The 25,327-nt window shown below is 35.5% G+C and overlaps 1 protein-coding gene across 2 annotated transcripts in view; it reads left to right on the top strand.

Annotated features, from left to right (window-relative positions):
* The first annotated feature begins 9,524 nt into the window (after nt 1–9,524).
* ARAP2 (ArfGAP with RhoGAP domain, ankyrin repeat and PH domain 2) overlaps nt 9,525–25,327 on the top strand; it is a 122,912-nt gene continuing 107,109 nt past the window's right edge. For both annotated transcript variants that reach the window (XM_051789906.1, XM_051789907.1), the window contains exons 1-5: nt 9,525–9,677; nt 10,679–10,764; nt 15,583–16,622; nt 21,997–22,067; nt 22,950–23,029. In XM_051789906.1, the coding sequence (XP_051645866.1) occupies nt 15,757–16,622; nt 21,997–22,067; nt 22,950–23,029 (1,017 nt within the window). In that variant the 5' untranslated portion in view covers nt 9,525–9,677; nt 10,679–10,764; nt 15,583–15,756. The remainder of the gene's footprint in view (nt 9,678–10,678; nt 10,765–15,582; nt 16,623–21,996; nt 22,068–22,949; nt 23,030–25,327) is intronic.

Raw genomic sequence — 25,327 nt, 5'->3', positions numbered from 1 at the left:
ATTTCTAATATTTTATTATCAATTCACTGTTTCTCCTTACTCAAATAATGGTGATAAATTATGTAAGTGGAATTTCTTAATCTTTGATGATATTCAGTGAATAGTCTTATAATCTAAGGCTTGTGTTTATGTACCATACTGACGGGTATTAGACAAGGTAACTATAAAGCCTTTGGGAACAATGAGGTGTTTTTTACTTGACAAACTCATGACCAAAGAGATCCAGTTGCAGTAGTAGCTTTCAGGGCTCTGCAGACACCCAGGGGCTTCATGGTCCAGATCAGCCTCACCTGGTAAGTGCAGATGATTAGCTAGGCCATGTTTTGAAGCTTTCTGAACAATGCAGATTGTAAAGGAAAATGTTGCTGAAATGAGTAAAATATAACCAGAAGACATGAAGGGTAAAGAAAGTAGACAACATGAGTAAATCAGAAGTATTACAGTGTATATCCTCTGAAAATAAGACTGTCTCTATTAATATATAATACGGAGTATACTGAAGAAAATAGCATCATAATGTCACATACGGGAAGGAGGAAGTCCTTTCAATGAAATATGATAAAGAATTTAGTGCAAAGGTTATTTAAATAGGATAGAATTTATATCATACAGTTAATGCTGGAGTTTTGCAGTTACTTTAAGCTTGTACTTTTGTGAAGTTAATTCAGTCTGGATTAGTTATCTGAGGTGGTTTACTGTGGAGTACACCAGCTACAAAGAGAGGCTGAGACTTCATGAATAAGAAGACTTTATAAATACAGTATTACTTCATTCTCCAGAAGAGTCAAGTTTAACACTGAAACTACAGTTTGCTCTTTCAGCTTTTACTCTATAAAATCTCTGCAGATATTATATAAAATCTGGCCACTGTGGATACCCAGCCTCACTGAAAATCCCTGGCTAAAATACATCCTTTAACTGAGAAAGAGACTGAGAAAGGCCTATAGTGGTAGGACAAAGACACAAGTTGTGTTTTCCATTACATATGGACACCAGCTAATTAGTATTACAATAACAGACTCACAAGAAAAGAGAAAGGGGTGTCCTGCAACCCAATTGACAAAACAGGGTCCTATGCCCAGGTAGGTAATATATTGCACAGGGAAGAAAATTAATATAATTGAGACAATATGTAAGAAATAAAAGTGCAAGAACAGTTGTGATAAATATGGAATTGTTACTAGACTGTTTTTTTTTCAAGTCTTGGTATTTATTTATTTATTTTGTGTGAAAGAACTAATAAAAGAGCTTGGTGCTCATCCTTAGAGTTTAGTTCTCAATTAAATTTTGACTTTCTGAAGAGTGATTCTACTCTTCAGCAAAGTTATGTTAGGAAAAAAAACAAATTGGAAAATTGGTTTTGTGCTTGATTTTGTTTTAAAACTATTCCTATTCCTGAGTTACTTTCACATTTAACTATATTCTCTTTCACATTTAACAATATTCTCTAAGTATTTGAAGAGTCCGTTAAAAAAAATAGCTTTTTCATCCGTATTCAATAGAAGCCTTGGATGTAGGAGGAACAAAATATCAAATTTAGAAAAAATAGGGATCAAATTATACATTTAAATTAAGTTACCATTTAGCAGATATGCATGTTGTTTTCAGAATACCTTAGCACTGTTGCATAGCTGATAACAAAGGAAGTGGACTTTGTTCTCCTAGAAAAGGAGATTAGGGTGTGTGATGCAGACCCAGAAAGTTCTGTCTACATACTCTGCGTATAATGCAAAGTTCAGTATGTGACAGTGAAGGCATTTTGGTGCATTTACTGATCTATTCATATTTAAAAATATGTGTAATGGTTTTTCTTCCAGTCTCTGGTATTCTAAAGCCCAAATAAAAAACTAACAATAATATAAGAAAAGCTAAGAGTGCCATAGACATGCTGTGCCATAGAATTTATATTATATGTTCATGTCAATGGTTTATTTAGAACTCTACACAGTGAGCAGTGTTGGATTTTTTGAAGAAAGTCGTAATCACCTTGAAATACATAATTATGAAATAACACGGTTAGAAAAAGTATTTCTCTCTGGGTGCAGTCACAGTACTTGACTTTAGGCCCTCTCAACTATGAATCAAATGTTCATGAGCCTCATGTCAGGAAAGGCAAAGCTCCAGACTTTAGGAAGCAAGCAAGTCTGAGCCTGTGCTAAACCTCTGTGTGGGGCCACCTTTATACCTGTATTCACTTCAATGCAACATGGTGGTATTTGCCTAAATTTGCAATTAGATTTAACCTAGCTTCTGTGGAGGTTTTGGGCAACCATTGTTGAGAAAACAAGCTATAATCAGCTGTTCTGGGGTAGAGCTAACACATAGAACATGGGTTCAGGGTGCTAACTGTGGTTTTCACATTTCTGAGCCTGCTCTATGTCAAACTGCATAGCCACAGTTTTTGGTTATCTTTGTAATCTGTGAAAAAAGAAAAAAAAAGAAAAGAAAAAGACAGGTTATATTCTTTATGTGTTCTCTTTTAGTTTAATTGATAACTGTTTCTAAGCAGTTTGAATATACCAATCAAAGAGACTGCAGACTGGGGCTTTGAGTTTTTATCTTTGGTGGGCAATGTCCTCCTATTTGGAATGGCAAGAGGCACTTCAAGCCCGTGTAATCTGTCCTTTACTACTTGAGCACAGACCCACAAAATATAGCAAAAATAAAGAGGAAGATAAAAATATCAATATATACTCTCAAATCCATACACTTTTTTGTCCTATTTACATTCTTCCACAGGAAAAAATCTTGAAAATCTACTTGAAAATCTACTCTGCCTAAAATCCAGCTTGAACTGTAAAATGCATAAGTGGTAACCTAATTATAACCTTTAGAAAAAACTATTTCTTGAAAGCAAAATGTCTTTTTGATGTGATCAGCAATAATATTTTGTAGTTATTAAATATTATTGATGTTGTTTTAATGTTTGTTTAATTATACAAGAAAACCTGTAGTCTTTTCTATCTAATATTGAAGTGACATTTAATTGCAATTTTAATTAAACTTGAGAAAGGGAAAGGCTGTAGAAACATGACATGAAAGTGTTGTTTTCAGTTGATGGTATTTCTTTTCCTAATGACAAAGTCCCAGTCCATTTATACTGCTGTCCTCAAAACTGGAGTTAAATCTTTATTGCCCTTAAGAGGATACCCTTGTTACAAAGCAATGTTTGAAGGAAGCATGACATTTTCTGTATAGAAGAAGATGAAAAAGATAGCAAGAATTATAACTTTCAGATATAGAATGTTGTGCTATCATCAGTTTCAGTAGTTTGTAACACAAGCTGAGCACTGGAATAAGATTTCTTAAATGGTAATCTATTTCAAAATTGTAGGCAGAATATGTCATCCTTTGTTTATCTAAAATAATTAAGGTTACTGGAACTCCCCAGGTGGCTTGTCTACTTTTAACATTTACCATTTTACATTTGAGGCTGTTGCTCAATTTGTTATTTGGAAAAGAGGCAGAAAACTAAGGAAACTATTTGTGAAATGGGATGTATGCAGTAAAAATTCAAAGATTTGCTACCTCTCATCTTCTAGCTTAACCTAATAATTTAAGAAGAAATTAGTCATGGACAGATGGGGTATTTTCATTATGAGTTTTCTATTGAAGTATTGTTTGTATATACAGTAAGCCTCCAGTTTAGCCCCATTAAGAGCATTGGAATTCTGGGAAATGAGCCAGCTATCATGATTTGGGCAGAAAGCAATGGAGAAAAGAGAAAACAGAAGAGAAGGAATAGGTTGTCCAGAGAAGTTGTGGATGCCCTATTTCTGGAAGTGTTTAAGGTCAGCCTGGATGGAGCTCTGAGCAATCTGGTCTAGTGTCTCTGCTTATAGCAGGAAGTTGGGACTAGATCATCTTTAAAGTCCCTTCCAACTCAGGCTATTCTATGATTTTATGATAATGTGTTTCATCAGACCTAAATAAAAGTGTGAAAGTATATACAATTTCAATCATGACTGTACTTTGGAAATTTTTTTGTCTAAAACTAGTTCTGTGATGTCTATTATGTTTCATTACTTTCCATGCTAAATTTGCTTAGGTAACAAGTAAAATAAAAGAGAGAAGGAGGTAGCTGAATCTGTGACCTTTAAAACTAATAGCATCTTCAAAAGTGTCATATGTGGTTTCCGTTGAGTGTGAGCAAGCCAATGCTGTGCAGATAAAACCTTAATGATGTGTGATTCATTACAATTCAATAATCTGCAAAAGAAGAATATGGGAAAAATCTAGCACTTGGATGTGCAGGTAAGTTCCTCAGAGGGATTTATTTTGAAATAAGTTAAAGAATGCTCCATTACACTTCTCAAAGATGACAGGAAGTTATGTCAAGATAACTAGATCCTGTAAATGGGAGCAATAGCAAAGAAATAGAAAAGAATGTGTCACAGGCTTTGAAGGTACATTTGTATTCAAAAGCAACTTGAAAACCTTTAAATATAAATGAGAGACAGAAGTGCTAGGATAAGGTGCCACACTGAACACAGGTACTGTGAAAAGAAAGTATTAAAACCATTAGACTTTCTAGTGACAGATTTCTTGGAGAAATCCTAGTCAGCAACTACAATGAGACATTGATGACAGGAATTTCTACATTTTCCTTTTTTTTTTTCTTGGTTAGATGACTTTCATTTGAAGCAAGAGCTTATTTTGCCTGCCTTGCTAGAATAAATTTTCATTTCTAGGCTTGTAAACTTAGGTGAACCTTGTACATAGGACATGCTTTTGCTTCCTCATAAGCAGTGAATTCAAATAAAGCAGTATTGCAGACAAAATTCTCAGCATGTCTGTAGAGTAAAACATGTATCAATATATATGAAAGTGGGGAATCACAACCTCATAGGGCTGTATCCACAGTTTTTGGTTCAGGTTTGAGACAAGACATGGAGCAGGTAGTCCAGGGAATTGTATGCTTGGCATATGCTTGGCTTGTGTGCTTTGGCAAAAGGCAGTAGATAGAGCCTTTTTAATTTCTTGAAGCCTTCTTCTTGTCCCAGAGGATGTATTTTGAATTGCAATCTTTGTAGAGTCTTGTTGAAAGTGAGGTCACGTTCAAAGTTTTTGATTCACCCATTACCACTGCATGAGGGGTGCTAATTAAAAGCAAACTTTATTATTGGTTTACAAGTGGTTTTATGATTGTAAAGAGTATGTCAGTTAATCTGAATAACTTCTTGACTTGAGACGATTTTGCATGTGCAGTTGAGTACCATGTATAATATGTAAGCCAAAAATTTGTTCCAACTCAACTGTCACAAGAATTGGTAAGGGAGAGAAAAAAATCAGTGTATTGTAAAAGTAATTAGGAAACAGTACATCACCCTGTGGCATTACTTTTATGGCATTTGTTTCAAAAGTCAAATATCAATATAAAAATATCTTAAAGGGACTATTTCATGAGCTCATCAGTAGTTTTAACAAAACAGACTGCACTAAGGTTGAACTTACAGCCATTAAAGAAAATAAGATGGCAAAAGCCAAAATCATTGTGCTATCATACTTGTACAGAATAACATTAATAGCTTACAAAGTGATAGTCTAAAAATACAAATCCATCATATGGTACAGGGAACTATCTTATGAAGCTTCCTGGAAATCAGACTGACTATAAATTACATTAAAATATGGGGTACAGGTCAAACTGGCTTACATGTCTGAGTAAAAATGAAGGTTGGTATCCATTGTGATATACAAAAGTAACTGAGTTAGAATGGCCTGAGTAACTGGCTGAGAGGAATCCCAAGGACACATAAACAGTTGATAGCAAATGCAAAAATGGAACCTTGATATTTTAACTCTTGTGCTCATTCTTAACTGCATTCCTATCATTTTTCTGAAGCTTTGTAGCATTTTGTCTTACCCTGAATGAAGTATGTTATCTCAGGCTAGAACTCAGCTTATGAAAATTGTAATGCATGATTTAATTTCCAAAGTTAGTTATCCTGATATTTTATTAATGAAATATCAATGCTATACTATAACAATAATAGTGAGGCTCAAGTTGTAAAAGGTCTAGATGTTCACCTGCTGGTTGTTTGAGATGTAGCTAACACTTAATTTCTTATAATGCTTCATAAACTCCAAAATCTAAATATATTTAACCTTCTCAACACCTTGAGGAGACTGGTGGATGAATTTTATTATTTCTGCTTTAAAAGGAGCAAATGAGACTGAACAGATTGCCGAAGACCAAGTTTAGAACTTAGATGTTGCTATATATCATGGACTGTGTTAAACGAGAATGTGTGCTTTTTTCTTTTACAGGAGAAAGAGAAATAATCTCATCAAAAGTCACAAATAAACTCAATTCTTCTATGTATTTTTAGAGAGCTGACAAACTTCATGTAAATATCAGAGCTGCTTGAAGGCCATCCATAAAGGAAGGAGTAGCAGTTGTTTCTCCTAGTTTATCTTATCAATTTGCTGTTTGTACAGCTAGATTTGGAGTTTTTAAATAGAATAAATATTCAGCAAGTAGCACTGATCCACAGTTTTAAAGATATACACACTCAAAAATTACAATATTTGAAAATTGGAAAATGGCTGACTAGTTCGAATCAGTTACTTTACAACTTAATAAACAATAAGAAATGTGGCAATCATCTACTCTGACTTACAACAAACCACACAGAGTGTGGAAATCTGGGATAGATTCATATTTTAAGGATCAGTTCCTGTACAGTTTAGATTGCATTATTCTATCTTCACTTAGACACAGGCTTACATAGTTATTCTCATGGACCGATGCTAAAAAAAAAGTCAGGCCAATATCAATTAGTGGAAAACAATATTATTTTAAAGGTGTTTGTAATGATAATTCTGAGCTAGAAGGTAATATTAGCATGTTTACTATGAATGACCTTCTTGTATTGTCAAATACATTTTAAGATACCAAAATCCCTACGGTCTTTCAGAGAATACAGCAAGAGTCATGCAACTTCTTATAATTAGTTTCTAGACTGAAATTTTTTCTTGAGCAACTAAAAAAAAATTGCCTACATAACACTTATTGGATGACAGCAGCACAGAAACTCAAGTGAAGAAGAAATTATCAGATAACTAAATCTCTGTATTTTTCAGGCTTTTCAACAGATTTTCCAAAACTGAGTCTTATCAGCAAGTCATAGAATAGTACTCTGCCTTATGCCATATCTGAACTACATCAAAATTAGTAAGGTACAATTTCCTGTTAGATTTTTGTAAGACTTTTTTTTATCATAGTGTTAGAAAGCTGCCATTCCATGCTCTAACAGAGAACTATATGCTGTAGATAAATCAGCGACTTAAGAGCTTTCTTAGAAGCAGATAAATTATGCTACTTTATTTTTAACAAAGAGGAAAACACCATATATTAAATTATACTACTTTATTTCTAAAAAAGAAGAAAACAACATATGTGTTTGCATGGTACTGATAATGCCATTTAGACATACACAAAAACCCTTATTAGCAAAACTTGGCTTAAAATGAACTTGTGTATATTGTCATTTTTCTGGACACAGTACAAACAGAAATAAGTAAACATAACTGAGTAGGTGTTTAATGCTTATTTCTCTGAGTCTTTGCCCCTCTCAAAAAAAAGAAAAAAATATCTCAGTTCTTGTGATCTTGTATTGTGGTCAAGGGAAGTAGACAAGTAAAATTATGATTGAGACACAATAAGGGAAGACACTATTACAGCACAAGTATAAAAGTGCTGAAGGTAATATCTTTTAGTGTGTTCCTTGTGAGACTCTGACACCCTTTTTTAAACAAAATGCCGAGAAGACTATTATCTGTAGTCTCTGCCAATGGCCTGCTGACATGGGAAAATCATGTGGGTCTCCTGGAAGAGAAAGAAAGGACTTGTGAATTTCTTGACAGAGAAGAGAGAAGAGCTCAAGGGTATTAATCAACGATCATACTTTAAGACTTGCAGGAGAAAGAAATTCAGCCTACCACAAACTGATAATTAACTGTGTTTTTGCATGGTGAGGTAAGCCTTGCAAAGGGGGCAGGCCTTTTGTTGTTTACAGGACCTGAATCTTTCAAATAGTTTAAGTTACTGTGGTTAAAATTCCTTTTCTAAGTCAGTATTCATTGGCATTCTTACTGCTCTGAAAGGAAGCTGGGCTTAGCTGGAAATGTTAGGCAAATCTGTGATCAGATGACTCTGTGAGTCATTAGGTTACAATCCAGAAAGGCTATGACCAAAAAGGGTGTTATACTTACCTGAATCACATCTGAGCACTCACTTGGTTTGGAAACATATGGGTCCCTTTGCAAATAACTAGGAATAACACTGAGACAGACTGAAAAAGCAGTAATAAAAAGACAAGTAAGAACTAAGCAAAGTTCTTTAGATTATCAAAAAAAGGCAAACCCAAAAGCTTACACTAGAGTGGCACTTTCTTCCTGCGTAATACAAGTTTAGGGGTAAAATTAACTGCATTTTTTTGATACACGGGTATTTATGTATCTAATAATTAGAACTTGCAGCTGGGTTTTCAGAAGCGCTTGGGCAGCACTGGAATTGGTGCTATAACACTGGACTGCAAACTTCTAATCGTTTTTACTCGAAGTGAGAGACTGAAAAAACTGTTTGCATGCAAAATTGTGATCCTGAAATCTTTTTATTACCATAGCACCAACAGTTTTTAACAGCCTTATTACTAGTAAGGCTATTTAGTTAGTCTGTACTTAATGTGTAGGAAGCAGTCTTTGAAGAAGGAAAGAGAACCCAGATTTATTTGCTCCTCAGTTAACGCTTTAATAATTGGCTTCTTTGTCTCAGTATCTCTTTGCTTCTTTTCTCCTTCAGTAGAGTGAGTGGCAGACTTAGGACTTCAGCTGCAACAGTGTGAACCTTCTGGCACCTCCTTGGCTTTAATTAGAAAAAATCAGAACTGATACTTTAAGAGGAGGATGTGTATATCCGCCGGTGGAGTACACATAAATACTTTCAGTATCATTTTGTGTAACAAAAAGCTAGTTTCAGCTGAGTGACAGTAATTTACAGACATGGGCCAGTTCCAAGAATTGGGGAAGTGACAGGAGTTACTGAAAGCTCAGTAACTTTTTCTTTTTTGCAGCAAGTGATCACAGCTGTGCCACTACTGGCAGGCTGTCCTACTTCCTCGCAGCTGGGGCGCCTGCCCTGAGCGCGGCTCCGTGCGCTGACAGAGGTGATACTGAGATGCCCTTTGCCGGGAGGCCTGGCAGGGAGGGAGACGCCGCCTGCCCAGCCCGGGCTGGGGCGCACAGGACACGGCCGCCTCTGAAGCGATGCGCTGAGGCAGAAAGTGCTCCGGAGCCTGCGGCTGCCAGCGGGCTCTCTGCTGACTCCTCCCCAAGAAATATGCTGCCCGGCCAGAACGCCCTGAGCCCCAGCCCGGCAGCCCGGGCGCGGCGGAGGGGCGGCAGCGCTCCCGGCGCGCCCAGGTGCGGCCGCCTCCTGCGGGAGGGAGGGAGGGAAGGAGGACGGCAGGGAGGGAGCTCCGCGCCGCGGGCGCGGCCTGACGGGGATCGGCGTGGGGGTGGGGTGTGGAGCTAGGCAGGCAGGAAGGAAGGAAGAAAAGAGAAAACTAGCAAAGACAGAGAAGGACCGGGGTGCCGGAGGGAGAACAGAAAGCCAAAGCAATCTGAAGCCGTGCGCTTCCTCCTCTCGCCGTCGCCGCTGGTCTTTGCCAAAGGTGAGCCGGTCCCGGCGGGGCGCGGGGGTGCGGGTGTTGGGCAGGGTCTGCCCGGGCCCTGCTGTGCGCGGTGCTGGAGGTGCCGGTCCCGCGGCAGGAGAGTCACTGCGAAGTTCCCAGCGGGCGCAAGGGCGAAGCAGTGGCTTGGTACGGGGCATGTCTCACATGAGCCACAGATACCGAAGTTGGGATCGGACAAGAAGCAGCTGGTGGGCAGGTCGGAGACAAGGCGTATGTTGCTCTCTATTTTCTTTCTGGCTCAAGTTGTTTTAACGGTTTGTATGTAAATGCCCTGCTAAAGAACAGTACTTTATTACTGTGTATTTGTTTACTCTGTGAGTTGTTTTTGTGAAGTCAGACCTGGTTAGCTGCCATTATGTTTCTGGAAATTTTACCAGAAATTTTAAGAAAGTTAAAGATTTAGTAGGATGTCCTGGATCGAAAATACATAGTGAAGGCTACAGCACCCTAGTGTTGCCACAGCAACTTGCTTCAGTTCCAATTCCACCTTTAGCTTGCTTATTCATATCATGCAGTTCCTTACTCCAGCGACTCTGCAAGTTGTTCCACTGGAATTTCTTGCAGTATGAGGTTTGACTCCGAGGTAGTAAAGGTGGCTTAACTTTCTCTGGAAGAGAAGTGTTCTAAAATTAAAAAAAGCCAAAGAAGCATTTTGACAGAGGATATGATTAAAGTTATTTTGTAAATAACTTAGTAACTTCCTTGTATTGATAAAGGGAATGGTTCTATTGTAATCGTTTCCATCAGTATGTTGCTCTGACTTGACCCATGCTAATTCATTAAGTAATCACTTTAAAAAGGTAATTTGAGGGACGTGTTTGCATTTGTTTTTGTTTGGTTGGGGTTTTTTTGTTTGTTTGGTTGGTTTTTGGGTTTTTTTGTTTGACTTTTCTTTTTTTTTTTTTTTTTAGCATGCAGTCAGTATGCTGATTGTATTATATAAGTTCTGGGAAAGATATTTAATCTACAATGTTTTCTAGGCCTGTTAATCTTGTCAGTTTTTATGGAGTCAATTACAACTGGAAGATGTGAAATTCACTACTTGCAGATTTCATTCTGCTCCATGGTAAGTCCTGTTGTACAGTTTTATTTTGCTTTGGTTGGTTTTTTTTGCCTGCTTAATCTAGTATGTGGTTTAGCAGAAGCTAGGAGCAAGCCTGAACTTGCTTATGTTTGTTGAACTGATTGCTTAAAGTGTGATTATCTTGCCATGTACTTTTAAAGGTTTGACACTTTCTTCAGGTTTTCTCTGTATTGATATTAAAAAAGGAAAAAAAAGTTTCACTGGAGTATTTCTGTATTCAGCTATAAGCTACTGTACACACATTTCATTATTAAAATTTGGATTGCTTGCTTGCTTCAGCAAAGATTTGTCTATCTTCCAGTCAGTGTTGTCTTGAAGACTTTTCAACTTGAAAATCATAGAATGGAAGAATTGTAAAATCAGCTGACATAGCTTTTCAGAATGCTAGATGCAGGTACTTATCCTCCATGTGAGGGAAGAGTCCTGATAGTTATAGTTACCCTTTTTTCTTTGATGCTGTTTAGCTGTCAGTTTTAGTAAAACGAAAGAACTGTTAGGCCACTCTGAGTTTTCTTGACGCTCTTGTCTAAGTCTCTTCCGTAAGATGGGAAAAGGAAGAAGTTGAAAATCAGTTTGTAAAGAAGTGTGAGAAACATCATCTCCTATGAAAGAAAGCTGGATGATCCCATAGAAGGCTTGAGATGTGCAACACATATTGCAATTCATCCCCTGCCAAAACTTATTTTCTTACAAAAAAACCTTGGATGGTTTCCCTTGTATTGTTTTTTTTCCACATAGCAATTTAGATGTTTATCCTTATTTTGATAAAATTGAATGGTCAAATGTCTTTCAAGAAGTTCAATTTCTGTATAACCACTGTACTATTTTCCCGTTTTTAGTAACCGTGTTGGGAACGGTGACTTTTGTCTTGGTTACCCTGTATAGGAGAATATGATACTACAGTAAGAATCAATTTCATTTAAGCAAGACCAAATTCCCCTTGGTTGGTTGGTCTTTTTGTTTTTTGTTTGTTTGTGGGGTTTTGTGTTAATTTTTTGTTTTTTTAATGTATGTTTCTACGTAGGAAAAATCTATTTTGCCTTGCTCTTAAAAGAAGTTTTGTTTTATAAGATATATGCAACCATGTGTGCTAACGATCTTGACTTAAACTCATAATGGTACAAATATGGATGTGAAAGAGAATGCATGTATTCATATAAATGTGCATATGTCATATATATGCACTCCGTATCTAGTGCTTTACAAACATTCTTTAGGATTTATTATTATTTTGCAATTAAAACTAAGGAGGAGATTAAATTATTTTTAAAATTTATATTAATCACATAGAAATGATTAGTGTATTGAATAAATACGGTGGTTCTTGAGTTCTGCTTTTCTGTATACTTCTTTAGTTCAAGCCTTTAGTAAGAATAAAACACTGTAAGAAACAGTTCAGAATTCATCTACTAGCCTACAATATATTCACTAGGATGTATAGATTTGTTTAGCTGTTTGTTACTTTAATCTCTGTGTGAGTAGTCAAACCAAATCAGTTGTCAGTATACCCTTTGCTCAGACCCACAAAAATAATATGTGACTGTGAACTTACTGGTATTTAACCAGCTGTATAGCCAGGCCAGATCTATAGTGTGTCTTTATTATAGATGCATTGGCAACTTCTGCCATAGACTACTACAGAAACAGAAAGTGGCTTGGGCTTCATCTTCTAGCAGTGTTAGAATTTTGTGGTCAAAATGTCTTCTCAGGAGGCAGTTCCTTCCTTCCTCAGACTGTTACATGTTTTGCTCATAAAATACACTGTAAAAAGTAATCATTCTTGCAGATTTGGAAACAAAGTTTGTTCTGTGCTGCATAATCTTTTGCATTGTTAGGTGGTTTATACAGAGATGGGTTAGAATCCAGATAGCTGATAATACATGGCTATTTGAGGTCCTGAAGCAGCAACAGTGGAGGTGTTCCCGAATGAGGTGTAGGCAAAACTATTGCATGTGGTAAAAACTGTATTAAATACTGAAGAGAGTGTGTGGGTATAAATATATATGTTTACATAAAAGACATATATTTATTTATAAACATATAGCTAAAGCTACTTTCCTAAGTGTATTTTTTGTTACTGCAAAAGGTGGAGGAATTGAACAAATTATGCTGTCTGAAAATAAACACTAACACCTTAGGGAAAAAATAGCCAAATGCTACCATGAAACCCAGAACTGCCAAGGAAGGTGGAAATGGCTGAGATAACCAGCTGCAGCTGCAACTTTGAAACTCTTAGACTGATATGCTAACACTGTAGGGGTTTTATATATTTGGATATATATGGGTTGTTTTTGTTTGTTTCTTTGTTTCTTTGTTTTAATTAGTGGGTACATGCAGAATATACCATCTAAGGAGTCTTTCTGCTGTGTCTTTTGCAATTGGATATGTCTGTCTCATATTGGCCTCATAAGCCACCAGCGTGCCTGTAACAAATGTGGATAGAGCCTTCCCAAATCTTCGTTCGCGAAGCCTAGCCATGATGATGACATGAAGGACTATTTTCTGACCCTAAAAGTGCCTATCTCATACTTTTTTCCCACTTAGTAACTTCTGTACTAATTATTGTTTCATTCTGTACTCAGAATTTCAGAATATATATTCAACTTCTTAAGACACTAGGTATTTACATTTGTATTTTCCAGGGTTTAGAGATGGATGGAGGCCATACTGTTGAATTATGTCCTTTATGGCTAGAGGCTTATATGAAAAATTTGAGGAAATGCTGATGTCTGAAATTTTTAAAGGAATGATGAGAGTTTAGATAAACATGCAGGTTGGGAAAGGACAAAGGTAAATCTGAAAATGGGTTGTTAATCAGTTTAGCTCAATACAAGGCTTTTTGAATTTAAATGACTTTGGAATCTTTTAGTGAGGGTTAACTCCATAATAAACTTAATCTCTCTTGAGCAGTTGATATCTGATTGATCTATAGAGCTCTCTCTCTAAACAGATTTAATTGTACCAATTTAATATTAAGATAATAAGTCACTTCTCAGACTTGTAGTTAGTGATAAAAGCTGATAAAAATATTACCACACAAATGAAGTTAAAGAGACCAGTAAGAATCCAATAACTTCTTTTAAATAATGGAACACTTATAGTAAGTGTGCTGTGTTGATTTCAGAAAAATGTAGGTTTGTTCATCTCCTTCTTATTATTCTGTCACATACATATGTATATGGTGTAAGTATGAAGAGTTTAGTCTTTTCCTTGGTTTCGATTACCACTTTTTGAAAAAGTGTGGGGGTAATAAAGATATTTATGAAATTTTGCAAGAAAAGACTGAGGTAGTTGAGGTAGTTGATTGAGGTAGTTATTTAACAATTTATTTAATAATCATAGTAAAGTGCAATCACCAATAGCAGTGATAACTGTTGTGCTTCATTCAGTACATTATTTTAAATTTATATTTACTTGTATGTGGCTTTAGGGAATAAGGAGGGGTGTAAATATTTATTTACAACTGCATTTCTGAATAACAGCTTATATATTCAAAAGACATTGGAGGAATATCACAGGAAGAGTTTTTATCCTTTATTGAGGAATTTATTGAGGAATTGATACAGTAAAAACTTAGGCAACTTTTTAAGCTTCAATTCTAGGTCATTAGTAGTGTGCTTTTTGTCAGGAAATACTTTGAAGAATGAGCTATCAATGCCATGGATAAATTCTGGGCATAAGAGTTTTTCTCCTTCTAATTGCTACTTAAGTCTTAACACTGTTCTACTGAAGCACTTCTTTCTTTTCCGGGCTGCTTAAGGCTAGTACCTGCATGCCAGGACAGCTGCTACAGTCAGCAGATTTCCCTAAAGCCAAAATACTCTTTATACAGAGAGGTGAAAAAACCTGTTGACTGCTGCTGATATTAAACCTTCTTTGAAGAGATATGATTTCAGGCTGTCTCAAACACCTTCAGAACAGTAGCGTCTGGATTTTGTGAGTCTGAATTTAGATATGGCCCTGAAAGAAAAAATAACTCAAATAGATGAAATCTGGAAAGTATAAGACCTGAGTTGAAAAATACTAAGGAAAAACTGTCATGGGCATTTGAGATAACAAATGTCTCTCATGTGGAGGCCAGAACTTTCTTATAGAGTCATGCCTCTTCTACTCTTTGTGCCAAGGGAAAACTGCTTCCTTGACAGAGTTGAGAAGCTTGTAGTTACCTGTTTCCAGTTTTCTGGCATGACTGTTTGAAGGACCTGATCTATTGTTGTAAACCATTTTATTGATTATAGTACTTGTTCAGTTGGATTCTCAGTTGAAGAGGGCTTCAATGCACAGTTCACATAGAATGCTCTAGCCGGTCATTTTTCCTTTTTTCCATTGAAAGTCTGTTCCTTTGTTAAAAGGAGTCTAAGGTTCAGAAGATAAGGGAGTAGAAGCTCTATTTTGTAGTTAATTGGTGCTAGCATGGAAACAAGAAAGCTTTAGGTTCCAGTTCTGGTCTTAGATAACTTTTTCTCTCCCTGATGTCCAAATACTGTGTAATAAGAGTGTGTGTGTAGATAAGCAGTTCATCTCTTAACTGTTCATCTTAATGTTTAACTGTGTAGGTTTTAAGGAATGTATGTTTTAAGTCTGTGTTACTTGTGCTGCATTAAGACTGATTTTGCTATTCTCTTTATATAGGCTAAGATAAAAGGATGGAAAGTGTATGCTGTTTTGTTGGAATTTTTGTATACAAATAATTTTAAAATATTACTGTAAAAAAGACGGGGGGCTTTCAGATTTTTATTCAAGATAATTGTGAAGCTCAGGTGAGAATTTTTTTTAATTGCATTTTCCATATGTTTGCAGTGTTTAAAAAAAAAAAGTTTGAACTGAAGAAACTTGAAGAGGTGTCTTGAAGAAACTGATATTCTCTGCTGGCTGGCTGTCATCAAATTTAAGAGAGCTTTCTTGCTGGTGAACATGTGCACATCCTGACACTATTTGTACATGACTGTGTAGGGCAATATTCGATATGAAGTCATGTCATCCACAAGCAATGACACTGATATTGAAGAATTTTTGGTCAATATTAACCTTGGACAGTATATTCCTAACTTTAAAGAATATGGCTATAACATTGTGACAGACTGCGTGGGAATAAATAACAGTGTGCTTCAGCAAATGGGAGTGTTGCCTACAGGGCATCGCAGAAGGATTCTTAAGCAATTAGACAGCAGTCTTTCAAAAATTCAAGGAAATTCTCTTTTCTGTGAAAATCTGAAATTCAAAGACTTGAAAGGTTTAGAAGAGAAGCAATATTCGTCCTCGGATCAGGAGTCTCCAGTAAGCAATTCAGGTGTAGACGGGACTGGCTTGATACCTGCAACACTGTCAGAACGACTTGTTAATAAAGCTTATATTAAAAAGGAAAAGTTTGACCTTGCGGAGCAAAATTTAATGGAGGCAAATGATGATAGCTTTCCAAGTCTGGATTTTTCTCATTTATACCAGAATTCAGACAGCATACTTAAAGCTGTCAGTCAAACTGGAAGTATTAAAATGAATTCTCAGCCAGATGCATCACGGAAAGAAGCTGCTGCATACCAAGCTGATGAGGACTTGACTGGCTGTTTGGTATTTCGTGATCCTCCTTCATTTGCTCATTCATGTGAGACAAAACACAAGGAAAACCAGCATCTGAGATTTGCAGATGAGAGTGATTTATCTGATAGTAAGCCAGATTCTCCATTCTATAAGTTTAAAGGAGAAATGATAGACAATGACTTATATGATTCCTGTACACTAAACTGCATGAAAGTATTTCCAAGAGCAAGCCGGTCTTTTATCTTAAGGCATCGACCTGTACCAGAAATTCCTGAATCAAGTAAAGTTCAAGCTTCATCAAGGTAATTACTGTTTATTACTAATGAGGAATCGCAATCCTTGTAGAAATTACAGTTTGGGATTTCTTACAGGGTTTTTTTTATTTTTTTTTTTTGGTGGATTTTTTTAAAATGTGCTGTAAATACACTGGATTTGGTATGAATGTTGCCAAATTAATTGAAGGATGATTAAGCTTCAAGGCAATTAAAAGTAAAAATGAGAGCGTAAAGGGGAATTTTAGAACAGTATGTCCTTATAAACTCCTCAAATATCTCCATGTCAACATGTTATCAAAGAAAGGGATCTTTATTGCTTTATATATAACTATTGTTAAAAACAACTGTATAAAACATAAGCACTTTCTTCAGGATGGCTCTTAGGATAATTTCTAAACTGATTGTCATTTAATTGTTAACTTTGGAGAATGAATGCAACCATTTTCTTATATTAAGTGTTGGCCTTTGCTGCTGTTCTCCTAACAACAAAACCTTAGCTTTTAGTGATATTTGTACTATAAAAATATTTCTGAAGCATGCCAGCAGGGGGGAAAAGCAATGGAAAAAGTAGAAAAAAGAGGATGGATGTGGAAGATTTTCAGAGTTTATGGAATCTTTGAAGTTTGAGTTTCTTTTGAAATATTCAAATGGTATGACTGTGTATTTTTCTTCCTTCAAAATGGTTGAGTTCATAACTCGAATCCACAAATTACTGAACAGTACTTATTATCTTGAATAAGCGTTAGTTTTTGTAGCAAAAATATGGTGGAATGTAGAGGAAAATATCTGATGTTAGAACTTAATTTCAGACATATCTTAATAAAGTAATATTGTTTGAATGTTAATAGCCACTGAATATGCAGTCGATCACAATATTACAGTCTGTAAGCACAGAATATCTCCCCACAGATTAATTTTTAATATTTTTGGATCTATTAACAAAAGCTGTTACTCATCATGTTTAATAATCATCATTAAACAGAAGAAAAATGTGCAAAAAAAGACTTCTGGTGAAAGGCGTATGCAAAGATTTGTTGGTGTAGTCATATCCAAATCATTAGATTGCATTTTTTTTAGTTAATGTTTTAGGCACTAGCTATGCCTGGAAGGGGCATGTCTGAGAATGTTTTGTATTTATCTTGGCTTTTTCATCTGCATATCTCAGCAGTTAGAAACACCGAGTTTATACATGCTCTAAATGCAGGGGTTTCCCAGCATTTATAAGTTTTTTTTAGGTTACTGAAAAAAGTCAAAATTAAATGTTGTAATACAATTCTTTAAGCAGGTGGAGAGGGAAAGATTCTTAAAAAATGTTTAATCAGTGTCTTACTGAAACTTAAGTATACGTCTCTTTTGGTGAGGAGTAGATTTATGTTAACTTTTGTGGAGTGATTATCCCTATTTCATTTAATGAAATTATTCATGCTGAGACAAAATGGGATTCTCAACCTTAAAGGCAATAATAATAACTGGCTACTAAATGAGTATTCTTAATATCTTTTGAGAAACAATCATCCAGTAGAGAGAATTTGTAATCTTCCCACTATTGAAGTAAATCCTCCAAATCCCAGTCTGTTAGTGATTGATGTGACTGGCTCACTAAATTCATTATCCACCATTTTGATTTGTGAGGTCCAGCTTATTTTTTTTGTCTTTATGCTCCAATAAAGAAAAGGAATATGGGAATGCTGAAGGACCAGTCTGTCTGAGGAAGATCAAGGCTAAACAAGAACTTCACAGCAGAACTTAAACTTCGCAGAAACATTCTTGATAACCTTGCTGGCAACCTTTTTTTAGAGGCAGAGAGCTAATACAGAACTTTAAAATAGCAGCTTGCAAACATCTTTAACCTCAGGATTAAAGATCGTGCCTGTTTTTCAGAATTTCGTAGACAAAGATTCTCAGCTGACCTTATTGACAGATGCTGATTTTGTCCTTATTACATTGAATGAAGGCTATTCCATAGAGGCAGAGAAAGCATTTCCTTCTGGTTGTTCATGGATATTAGTTATTAATTTTTAGTTATTAAGTTATTTTTAGTTATTAAGCTGAAGCAGATTTATAACATGGTAGACCTGGTTTTTATATAGAATGCTACAAAGATAAAATTTCTGACTGATGAACTCTGTATTCTTTTAGATTTTTTTCCTATCTCCCAACTTTGTTACTTGTGTTGTTTAGCATTGGGATTGCTCTGATTCTTTTTTAAGATCAATAAGAACAAGTAGAACAAAAGTAATTCTGGATAACGTGCTATGTTTAGGGGAAAATATAAATAAGTAAAATAGATAATGGTGGTTGGCCTGAGGAGGCATCATTCATTTTCTACAGTTGGCAGATCCTGTGATTGAGACTTCTTGCTTGGTATTGATATTCTTTAGACTCCATTTCTTAACATACAAGTGGTCAAGATTGCTAATGAGGTGTCCAAGCTGGTGCTGCTGTGTATCTCTACTGTGTTCTGTCATAAAAAAAAAATTTTTTAGAAGAGAGAAGCTTCTCCTTCTCTATTCTCATGGTCAAGCATCACCATTAATTTACTTCTGCAAGCAGTCTATGAACCCCAAAACTTTAACACAGCGTGCTAGAGCAATTTTGATGTGTTTGCATTATGGGAGGTTAGGTCTTGAGATGGATAGAAAAGAAAACATGTCATGAATGAGTTGGAAAAGAAAAGCTTCTTTCATTTAAAACACTAAGCAGATGAATGCCAGTAAAGACTTTGAAGCACTGACTGCTTGCACTGACCTCTTTCCCTGACTTTATTTGCAAGATGACAAGAGTATATTGAATAAACCAGCTCAGTGTGACGTTTTAGCTTTCCAGCCTGTTGGTCTTTAGCAAGACCAGTCACTGCCTCATCACACCCTTTCATCCTGTTTGTGCGTAAGAAGGGGTGGTAGAGAAGTGTGTGTAACCTGAGCCACATCCGGTACCTGTTAATATATGAAAATTGTGAGCATTAGTCTCCACAGTTGTAACTAAGTGATAATTGAATAAAAATTGAAATTATTATTATATCATTGAAAAATTGGCACACTTTGTGATTGGCACTCTTAAACTGCTCGCACTAATCTTCCATTAAAGAGCAAAATAAAGAATATCATCAATCTTCTTTGATTGAGGTATTCAGTTTCTGAATTGAGAAAATTTAAGAGAAGAGGTATTAAATTTTTGAAATGGTTGAGGAAAGTCAGAGATTGGTATTCATATAAGGTATTTTTTTTAATGTTTTTTTGCTCATGAAGTCTTCAGTATTTTTCTGTCTTTTAATCTAGGTATTCCATTTGTACAATAACTAGCTAGCTATTCTATTGAGCATTGATAGATTATTATCATTTTATAGCTTGCACTGTAGAGTTTTTGTTATGGCATAATCTTTCAAGCAGTTATTCGAAGTAAACTAGTTTCATTTCTTTTATACCTTGAGATAGTTTTTACTTAACATAAGTTAGAAATTTGCTTTCCAGAAATGACAGGTTTTATTTTTGATTGCTGGAAAAAAAAAAATACTATAGTTAGTTTATTAACAGGGTTTTTGCCATGCATACATACATGTAGGTACATGATCAAGAAAGAATACACTAATCCTGAAAAGTATATAGATTTTTAAAAAATGGTGCTTTTGGGTTTCTTTTTAAAGGTGATTTTGTTATTTTTCATTTCCTGTTGAATTTATCCATCCACCCTGAAACTAAGAAAATGACTCACTGTTTTACATAAGGCAGAAAACCATAATTTTAATAGCTCTACAAGTCAAAGCTGTTTATCTGTAACTCTTAATTTAGTTTAATGCTGCTAATACTCTTTAAAAAAACAACCTAACAAATGATCTGTGTTGAAATAAGTTAGGTTAGGTTTTTTGTAAGCATACCGAGTTCTTTAAAATTAGGTTAGTACAAACTCAGGAGGTTAGTTTGCTAGTGGAGCTTCAAAATATGTAACCTCATCAATTTTAGTAAAATGTATGAAGAAACACAGACTTTTAAAGTATTTGCTGTGTAATTTTTATTTTTTTGTAATTATAACTCAGGAGACAAAACAACTATATAGGAACTAGGCAATGATACACTGTAGCTGGCCAAAGTCATTCTGTGTTTTCTAAAACCAGGATTTTACAAAATATCACTAAGGAACTTAATTTATATAACCTGGATAACAACTGAAATGTCAAGTAAGGTGTGGCTTCTGTCTTGAATCCAATCTAATGAATTCTTTGAGGCAGATTTAGGCATGGACTAAAAATTAAGTTCATGAATGTCTGCCTTCTGTTACAAAGAAACATCATCTTTTAGTAGGGAGTAATTCTACTTGGACTTCAAGGGACAGTAGTTTTAAAGTTTTAAATGTAGCTAATATTAAAATAATAAAATTTCTCAATAGTTTAAGTGGGGAAAAAACAGTTAGGAAATGGGTATTTTTAGTAAAACACTTATCTTTTATTTTGAATGATGGAGGACCTACAAACTGATAGACAAAATTTGTAAGGTTCTTGTATGGCATTTATCAACCACATAATATTCTGTAAGAATATGTGAGAACTTTTACCATTTTAAGCAGAGAAAATGAAATTAAGATGGAAAATTACTAATTATGTTAATAGGGGGATTCAGAGCTTGACTGAAAAGAGCTCTAATACAGACTGCTAGAGTAGTAAAGGGGGGATAGAAATGTGCTAATTCACACATATTTGTTCCTGTGTTCTGATTATAAAGCTGCTGTCTTAGCCTGAACCCTTAATAATTAAATGCCACTATACATGAAACTACTGAAGTACTTGGGGGCCGGCACAACACCAATAATAAAATAACTTTTCTGTCGTGTATGGGGATACATTCTTACCCTTCTACAAAATGTGCAGGAGTAATCACAAGCAGTTGCAATGCAATGTCATTTACATCTTGGTTTTAAAACTTTGTGGGAAAATAATTCACCTTAGGAAATCAAAACTTTTCAGCATTTTTTTTCCAGTGGTTGAGAGCATATTTTGTCTGGATTCCCATGCCCAGGGTCACACTGAGCTTAATGTTAAATTAGATTTTCAGAGTATGTCCTTCTGTAAATACAGTTGTTGGTAATCAATGGGAAGGAGAAGAGTAGGTAAAGGATTGGGGGAAAAGTGTAGGATCTTCATTCTTCCCAGCAATCTAATTGTATCATAAGAACAATTCAGAACAAAACAGAACCCCAAACTCAGGATGTGTACTAGGATCAAAGAAGCATTCAGTGTTGTAAAGGGAGGAAAACAAATTGTTGTGTGACTTTTAAATTAAATTTTCCCAAGTCTTAAAATCTATTATTTCTGTATTTGTACATAATTTTAATCATTTAACTGCATGAAGTGGTTAATTTCTGGGACATTTCACTTAATGTTTTCATTTTGTGCTCTGTTTTGTTTAAGTTCCCTTCAGAGAAGAAGAAATATGGACCTTGTAAATATTTCTTGCACTGGGAGGGAACTTCCACAAAACGGTGAGTATTGGACAGTAATATTTACACCTTGGATATTAAGGAAAAAGTAACCTTGGACCAGAAGCTGTTTAAAATGAGTATTGACTTGCATATTTTAAGAAATATTGGGCATCTCAAAGGTATGGAAGAAGTGATTTATGTGATAGCAGGGCATTTAACCACTTCTGCATTTTTGCTTAGTTTTTAATTATGAACAAATAAAATAAAAATTATAAAATCCTGACTTTAAACCTTCTTTATTTTGTTATATTTTTTTAGATTGGTGGTTTGAGTTTCTAAGATTAGATCCAGATTTTTTAAGCAGAGTTAGCTTTTTCTTGAAAGATATTAGTAACCTATTCGTGAATAGTGCTGCTTTATTTTTTTGTTAATTCTCATACCTCCAGGAAATTAATTGTAATAAATACTTTACTGAAAAGTTTATGAGTCTTCCACAGTCAGTTGCAAACTTCTTTCGTATTTGAGAGATACATCTTGTTTGAGGTTATGTATATTGATTTCAAGCAAATACTTGATGACAAAATGAAGATTGTGCACAAAAACTTTATTTTTGGTGTGCGGTTTTTTAAGTCAGAATAAATTACACTTTGGAGCTATTGGTCCTTAGAAAACTAAAGGTTTTTTAACTTGATGCAGGGTAGAAAAGAAGAAAATGTCTGTATGCAAGTTATATTCAAATTACATAGTAATAGTGGTAGTGTCTGTGGTGAAAATGTGTCTGAAGTTTAGTTAGAAATGAGAAATTGTTTCTTGTTCTTCAGAATTTTTTCTGTGAAGAACAGAGAAATCACAAGCTGAAAAATATATCCCTTGTTGATTTTATTATTACTTTAGTAGACTATTGCACTATATGACTGTATTCATTTATTTTTTTGCTTTAAGAAACTTGCATAGAAGAAAAGCCAGCCATCATCTCTCCATATGGGGAAACCTTTATTTGTGACAACCCTAAAGATACTAAAGTAAGTTAAGAAGCCTGAATATAAATGCTCTACCTTCACTTTAATCTTCATGTTAGATATCCTATATTGCCCTTAATTCTTTTTTATTTTTTGGCTTTTTTAGTTTCCAGTACTACTTCTGTCTTTTTAGGTACCTGCAAGGGTTTATAATGTAAATAGTTGAGGTCTAATGACTTTTCGTAATCTTGAGATACAGATTGTACTGTTCAATAGTAATAGGAAGTTGTGGTGTGTGTGTTGGTTGAGGTTTTTTTATTTTCTTTTTAAACCAACATAGGGTAGATAACAGACTTACCTTCCCCACCCTATGTCCAGAGCTGCCATATTTAAGCAAGTACAGTGGTATATTGAAATACTTTTTTTTCTGTAATTGAAGTCAAGGAGTGAATAACCATTAGAATTTATTAGTGAGGGTAAAAGTGACTTCTCCATCTGGTAATTGCAGATCAAGACTGGGCATCTTTACACAAACTTGTGTGTATCCTGTGAAAGCAGCTTGCACAATAGCTTAGCTGACCTAATGGTCACTTTTGGCCATACTGTATATGAAAATTTTCAGGACTTCTGATATTTTTCGTGCATCTTCTAAACTTGCTGTATACCCAGAAAGTCACTTTTGTTTTAGAATTCTCTGAAGTGAACACTTTTGTTGGGGTCAGTAATTGATGATGTGAGTGCCACAGATGGCATATGGACAGACTTCAGAATCATGTGGAGATCTGGGAGGTAAATTAGCTTTGTGAGGTGTCTGCCAAATGCCATGAATTTCCAGCTCCTGCTTCTATCTCAGCAGGATGCAGACCAGAAATTGTTGATTCTGCGGTTGCTTATACTTCTTCCAGCCAATCTCAAACCATAGAGTTAAAGAAAACAGAAAATTCTTCTGTCCTAGTCTTCACTCTAATGTTTTACTTTTTAAAATATTGTAAACTACTGACTAAAATAAAAGCTATTCAAATGGATGCCTAGGGGTTTTTTTCTCCAATTTTAACTTTTTAGGAATTGGTCAATAAAAATAAATTTCATCTTCTAGTGGGAGTGGTTTTATAAGCATAAAAGTGAACTCTGTTTTTGGTAGGTACTTTTTCTTGTTGTTGACTTCTTAAGGAGGTACACATAAATTCATGCCTTTTTTTCCCTCTTGTTTTTGTCGTGCTGGTTTAAAAGTTAACCAGCAGGGGAAATGAACTCAACTCAAAAGAGAGATTATAAGTCAGAATAACAATTTATTAAAATAGTACAATAAGTACAATTATACAGACAAACAATTGGTCTTAACCCACAAAACCCAAATGTATAACTCAGCACCCTGGGGCATGAACAAAGTGGTGTTCCTTGGGCCCCCTCCCCGAGTCCAAAGTAAAGGGAGAGGGGGGAAAAACCTGCTGGTGGGAGAGCTGTTGCAGTCTGGTCAGAAGTGGTGATTGCAGTCCAGTTTGAGGGTGGTGGTATCAGTCTGGTTGAGAGCAGTGAGCTGCAGTCTTCCTCTGGATCCCACGAGTGGTAGAAAAGTTCTGAAACTCCAGGTTTATATATTCTCCAGTTCAGGCAGGAATGGTCAATCCTTCCCTCAGAGCGGGGAATTCCATAAAGGGAATGGTCAATCTTTCCCTCAGAGCGGGGAGTTCCATAAAAGGGTATGAGGATGCTCAGAGTGGGGAATTCCATAAAAGGGTATGAGGACAGGAACATCCCCCCCACAGGCAGGCTTCCCTTCCCCCCCAACAATTTCTGGGAAATGGCATGGAGGGTCATAGAATACACAGTTTTGGGCTATACCCATCCAGTGATGAATCGGTCCCAACTGTTCTAACTAGGACAGTCGTACACAGAAGTGATTTTTTAGTGTTCATTTTCTTTCCTTGTGTGCAATGTCTTGTCTGTGCCAGTTATTGGTGTCTGTGCCGATGTCTTTAAAAATTCAAAATTTAACTTCTTTGTAATTAGTTCAATGGCGTAAGCTGATTTTCTAGAAAAAGTTTCCTAGCTCTCTTGTTACTTCTTAGCATTATTCTGTACATTTAATTGAAATGGTTGGTTATGAAAAAGGATACCCAGAAAGATTGTCAGCATTCTTTCTTATCTTATAAAGGCAACAAATACAAAAATACCATGCTGTTAAACTGGATTAACTGCCTGAAATTAATCACTATTTCTGCTGGTTCTAGTATCATGATTACTGCAGTGTGATCTGAAGATTTGGGTTTCAATATCACTTTCATGTAGGTGAACAGTTTCTTAAGTTTGATGTTTATCACAGGCCTGTTGGAAATTTCATAGCTAAATTTAGCTCTGTTA

Source organism: Manacus candei, unplaced genomic scaffold (assembly GCF_025592945.1).
Source record: "Manacus candei isolate 608988 ecotype Guabito, Panama unplaced genomic scaffold, ASM2559294v1 h1tg000028l, whole genome shotgun sequence".
NCBI lineage: Eukaryota > Metazoa > Chordata > Aves > Passeriformes > Pipridae > Manacus > Manacus candei.
This window is presented reverse-complemented; position numbering and strand designations above follow the sequence as displayed.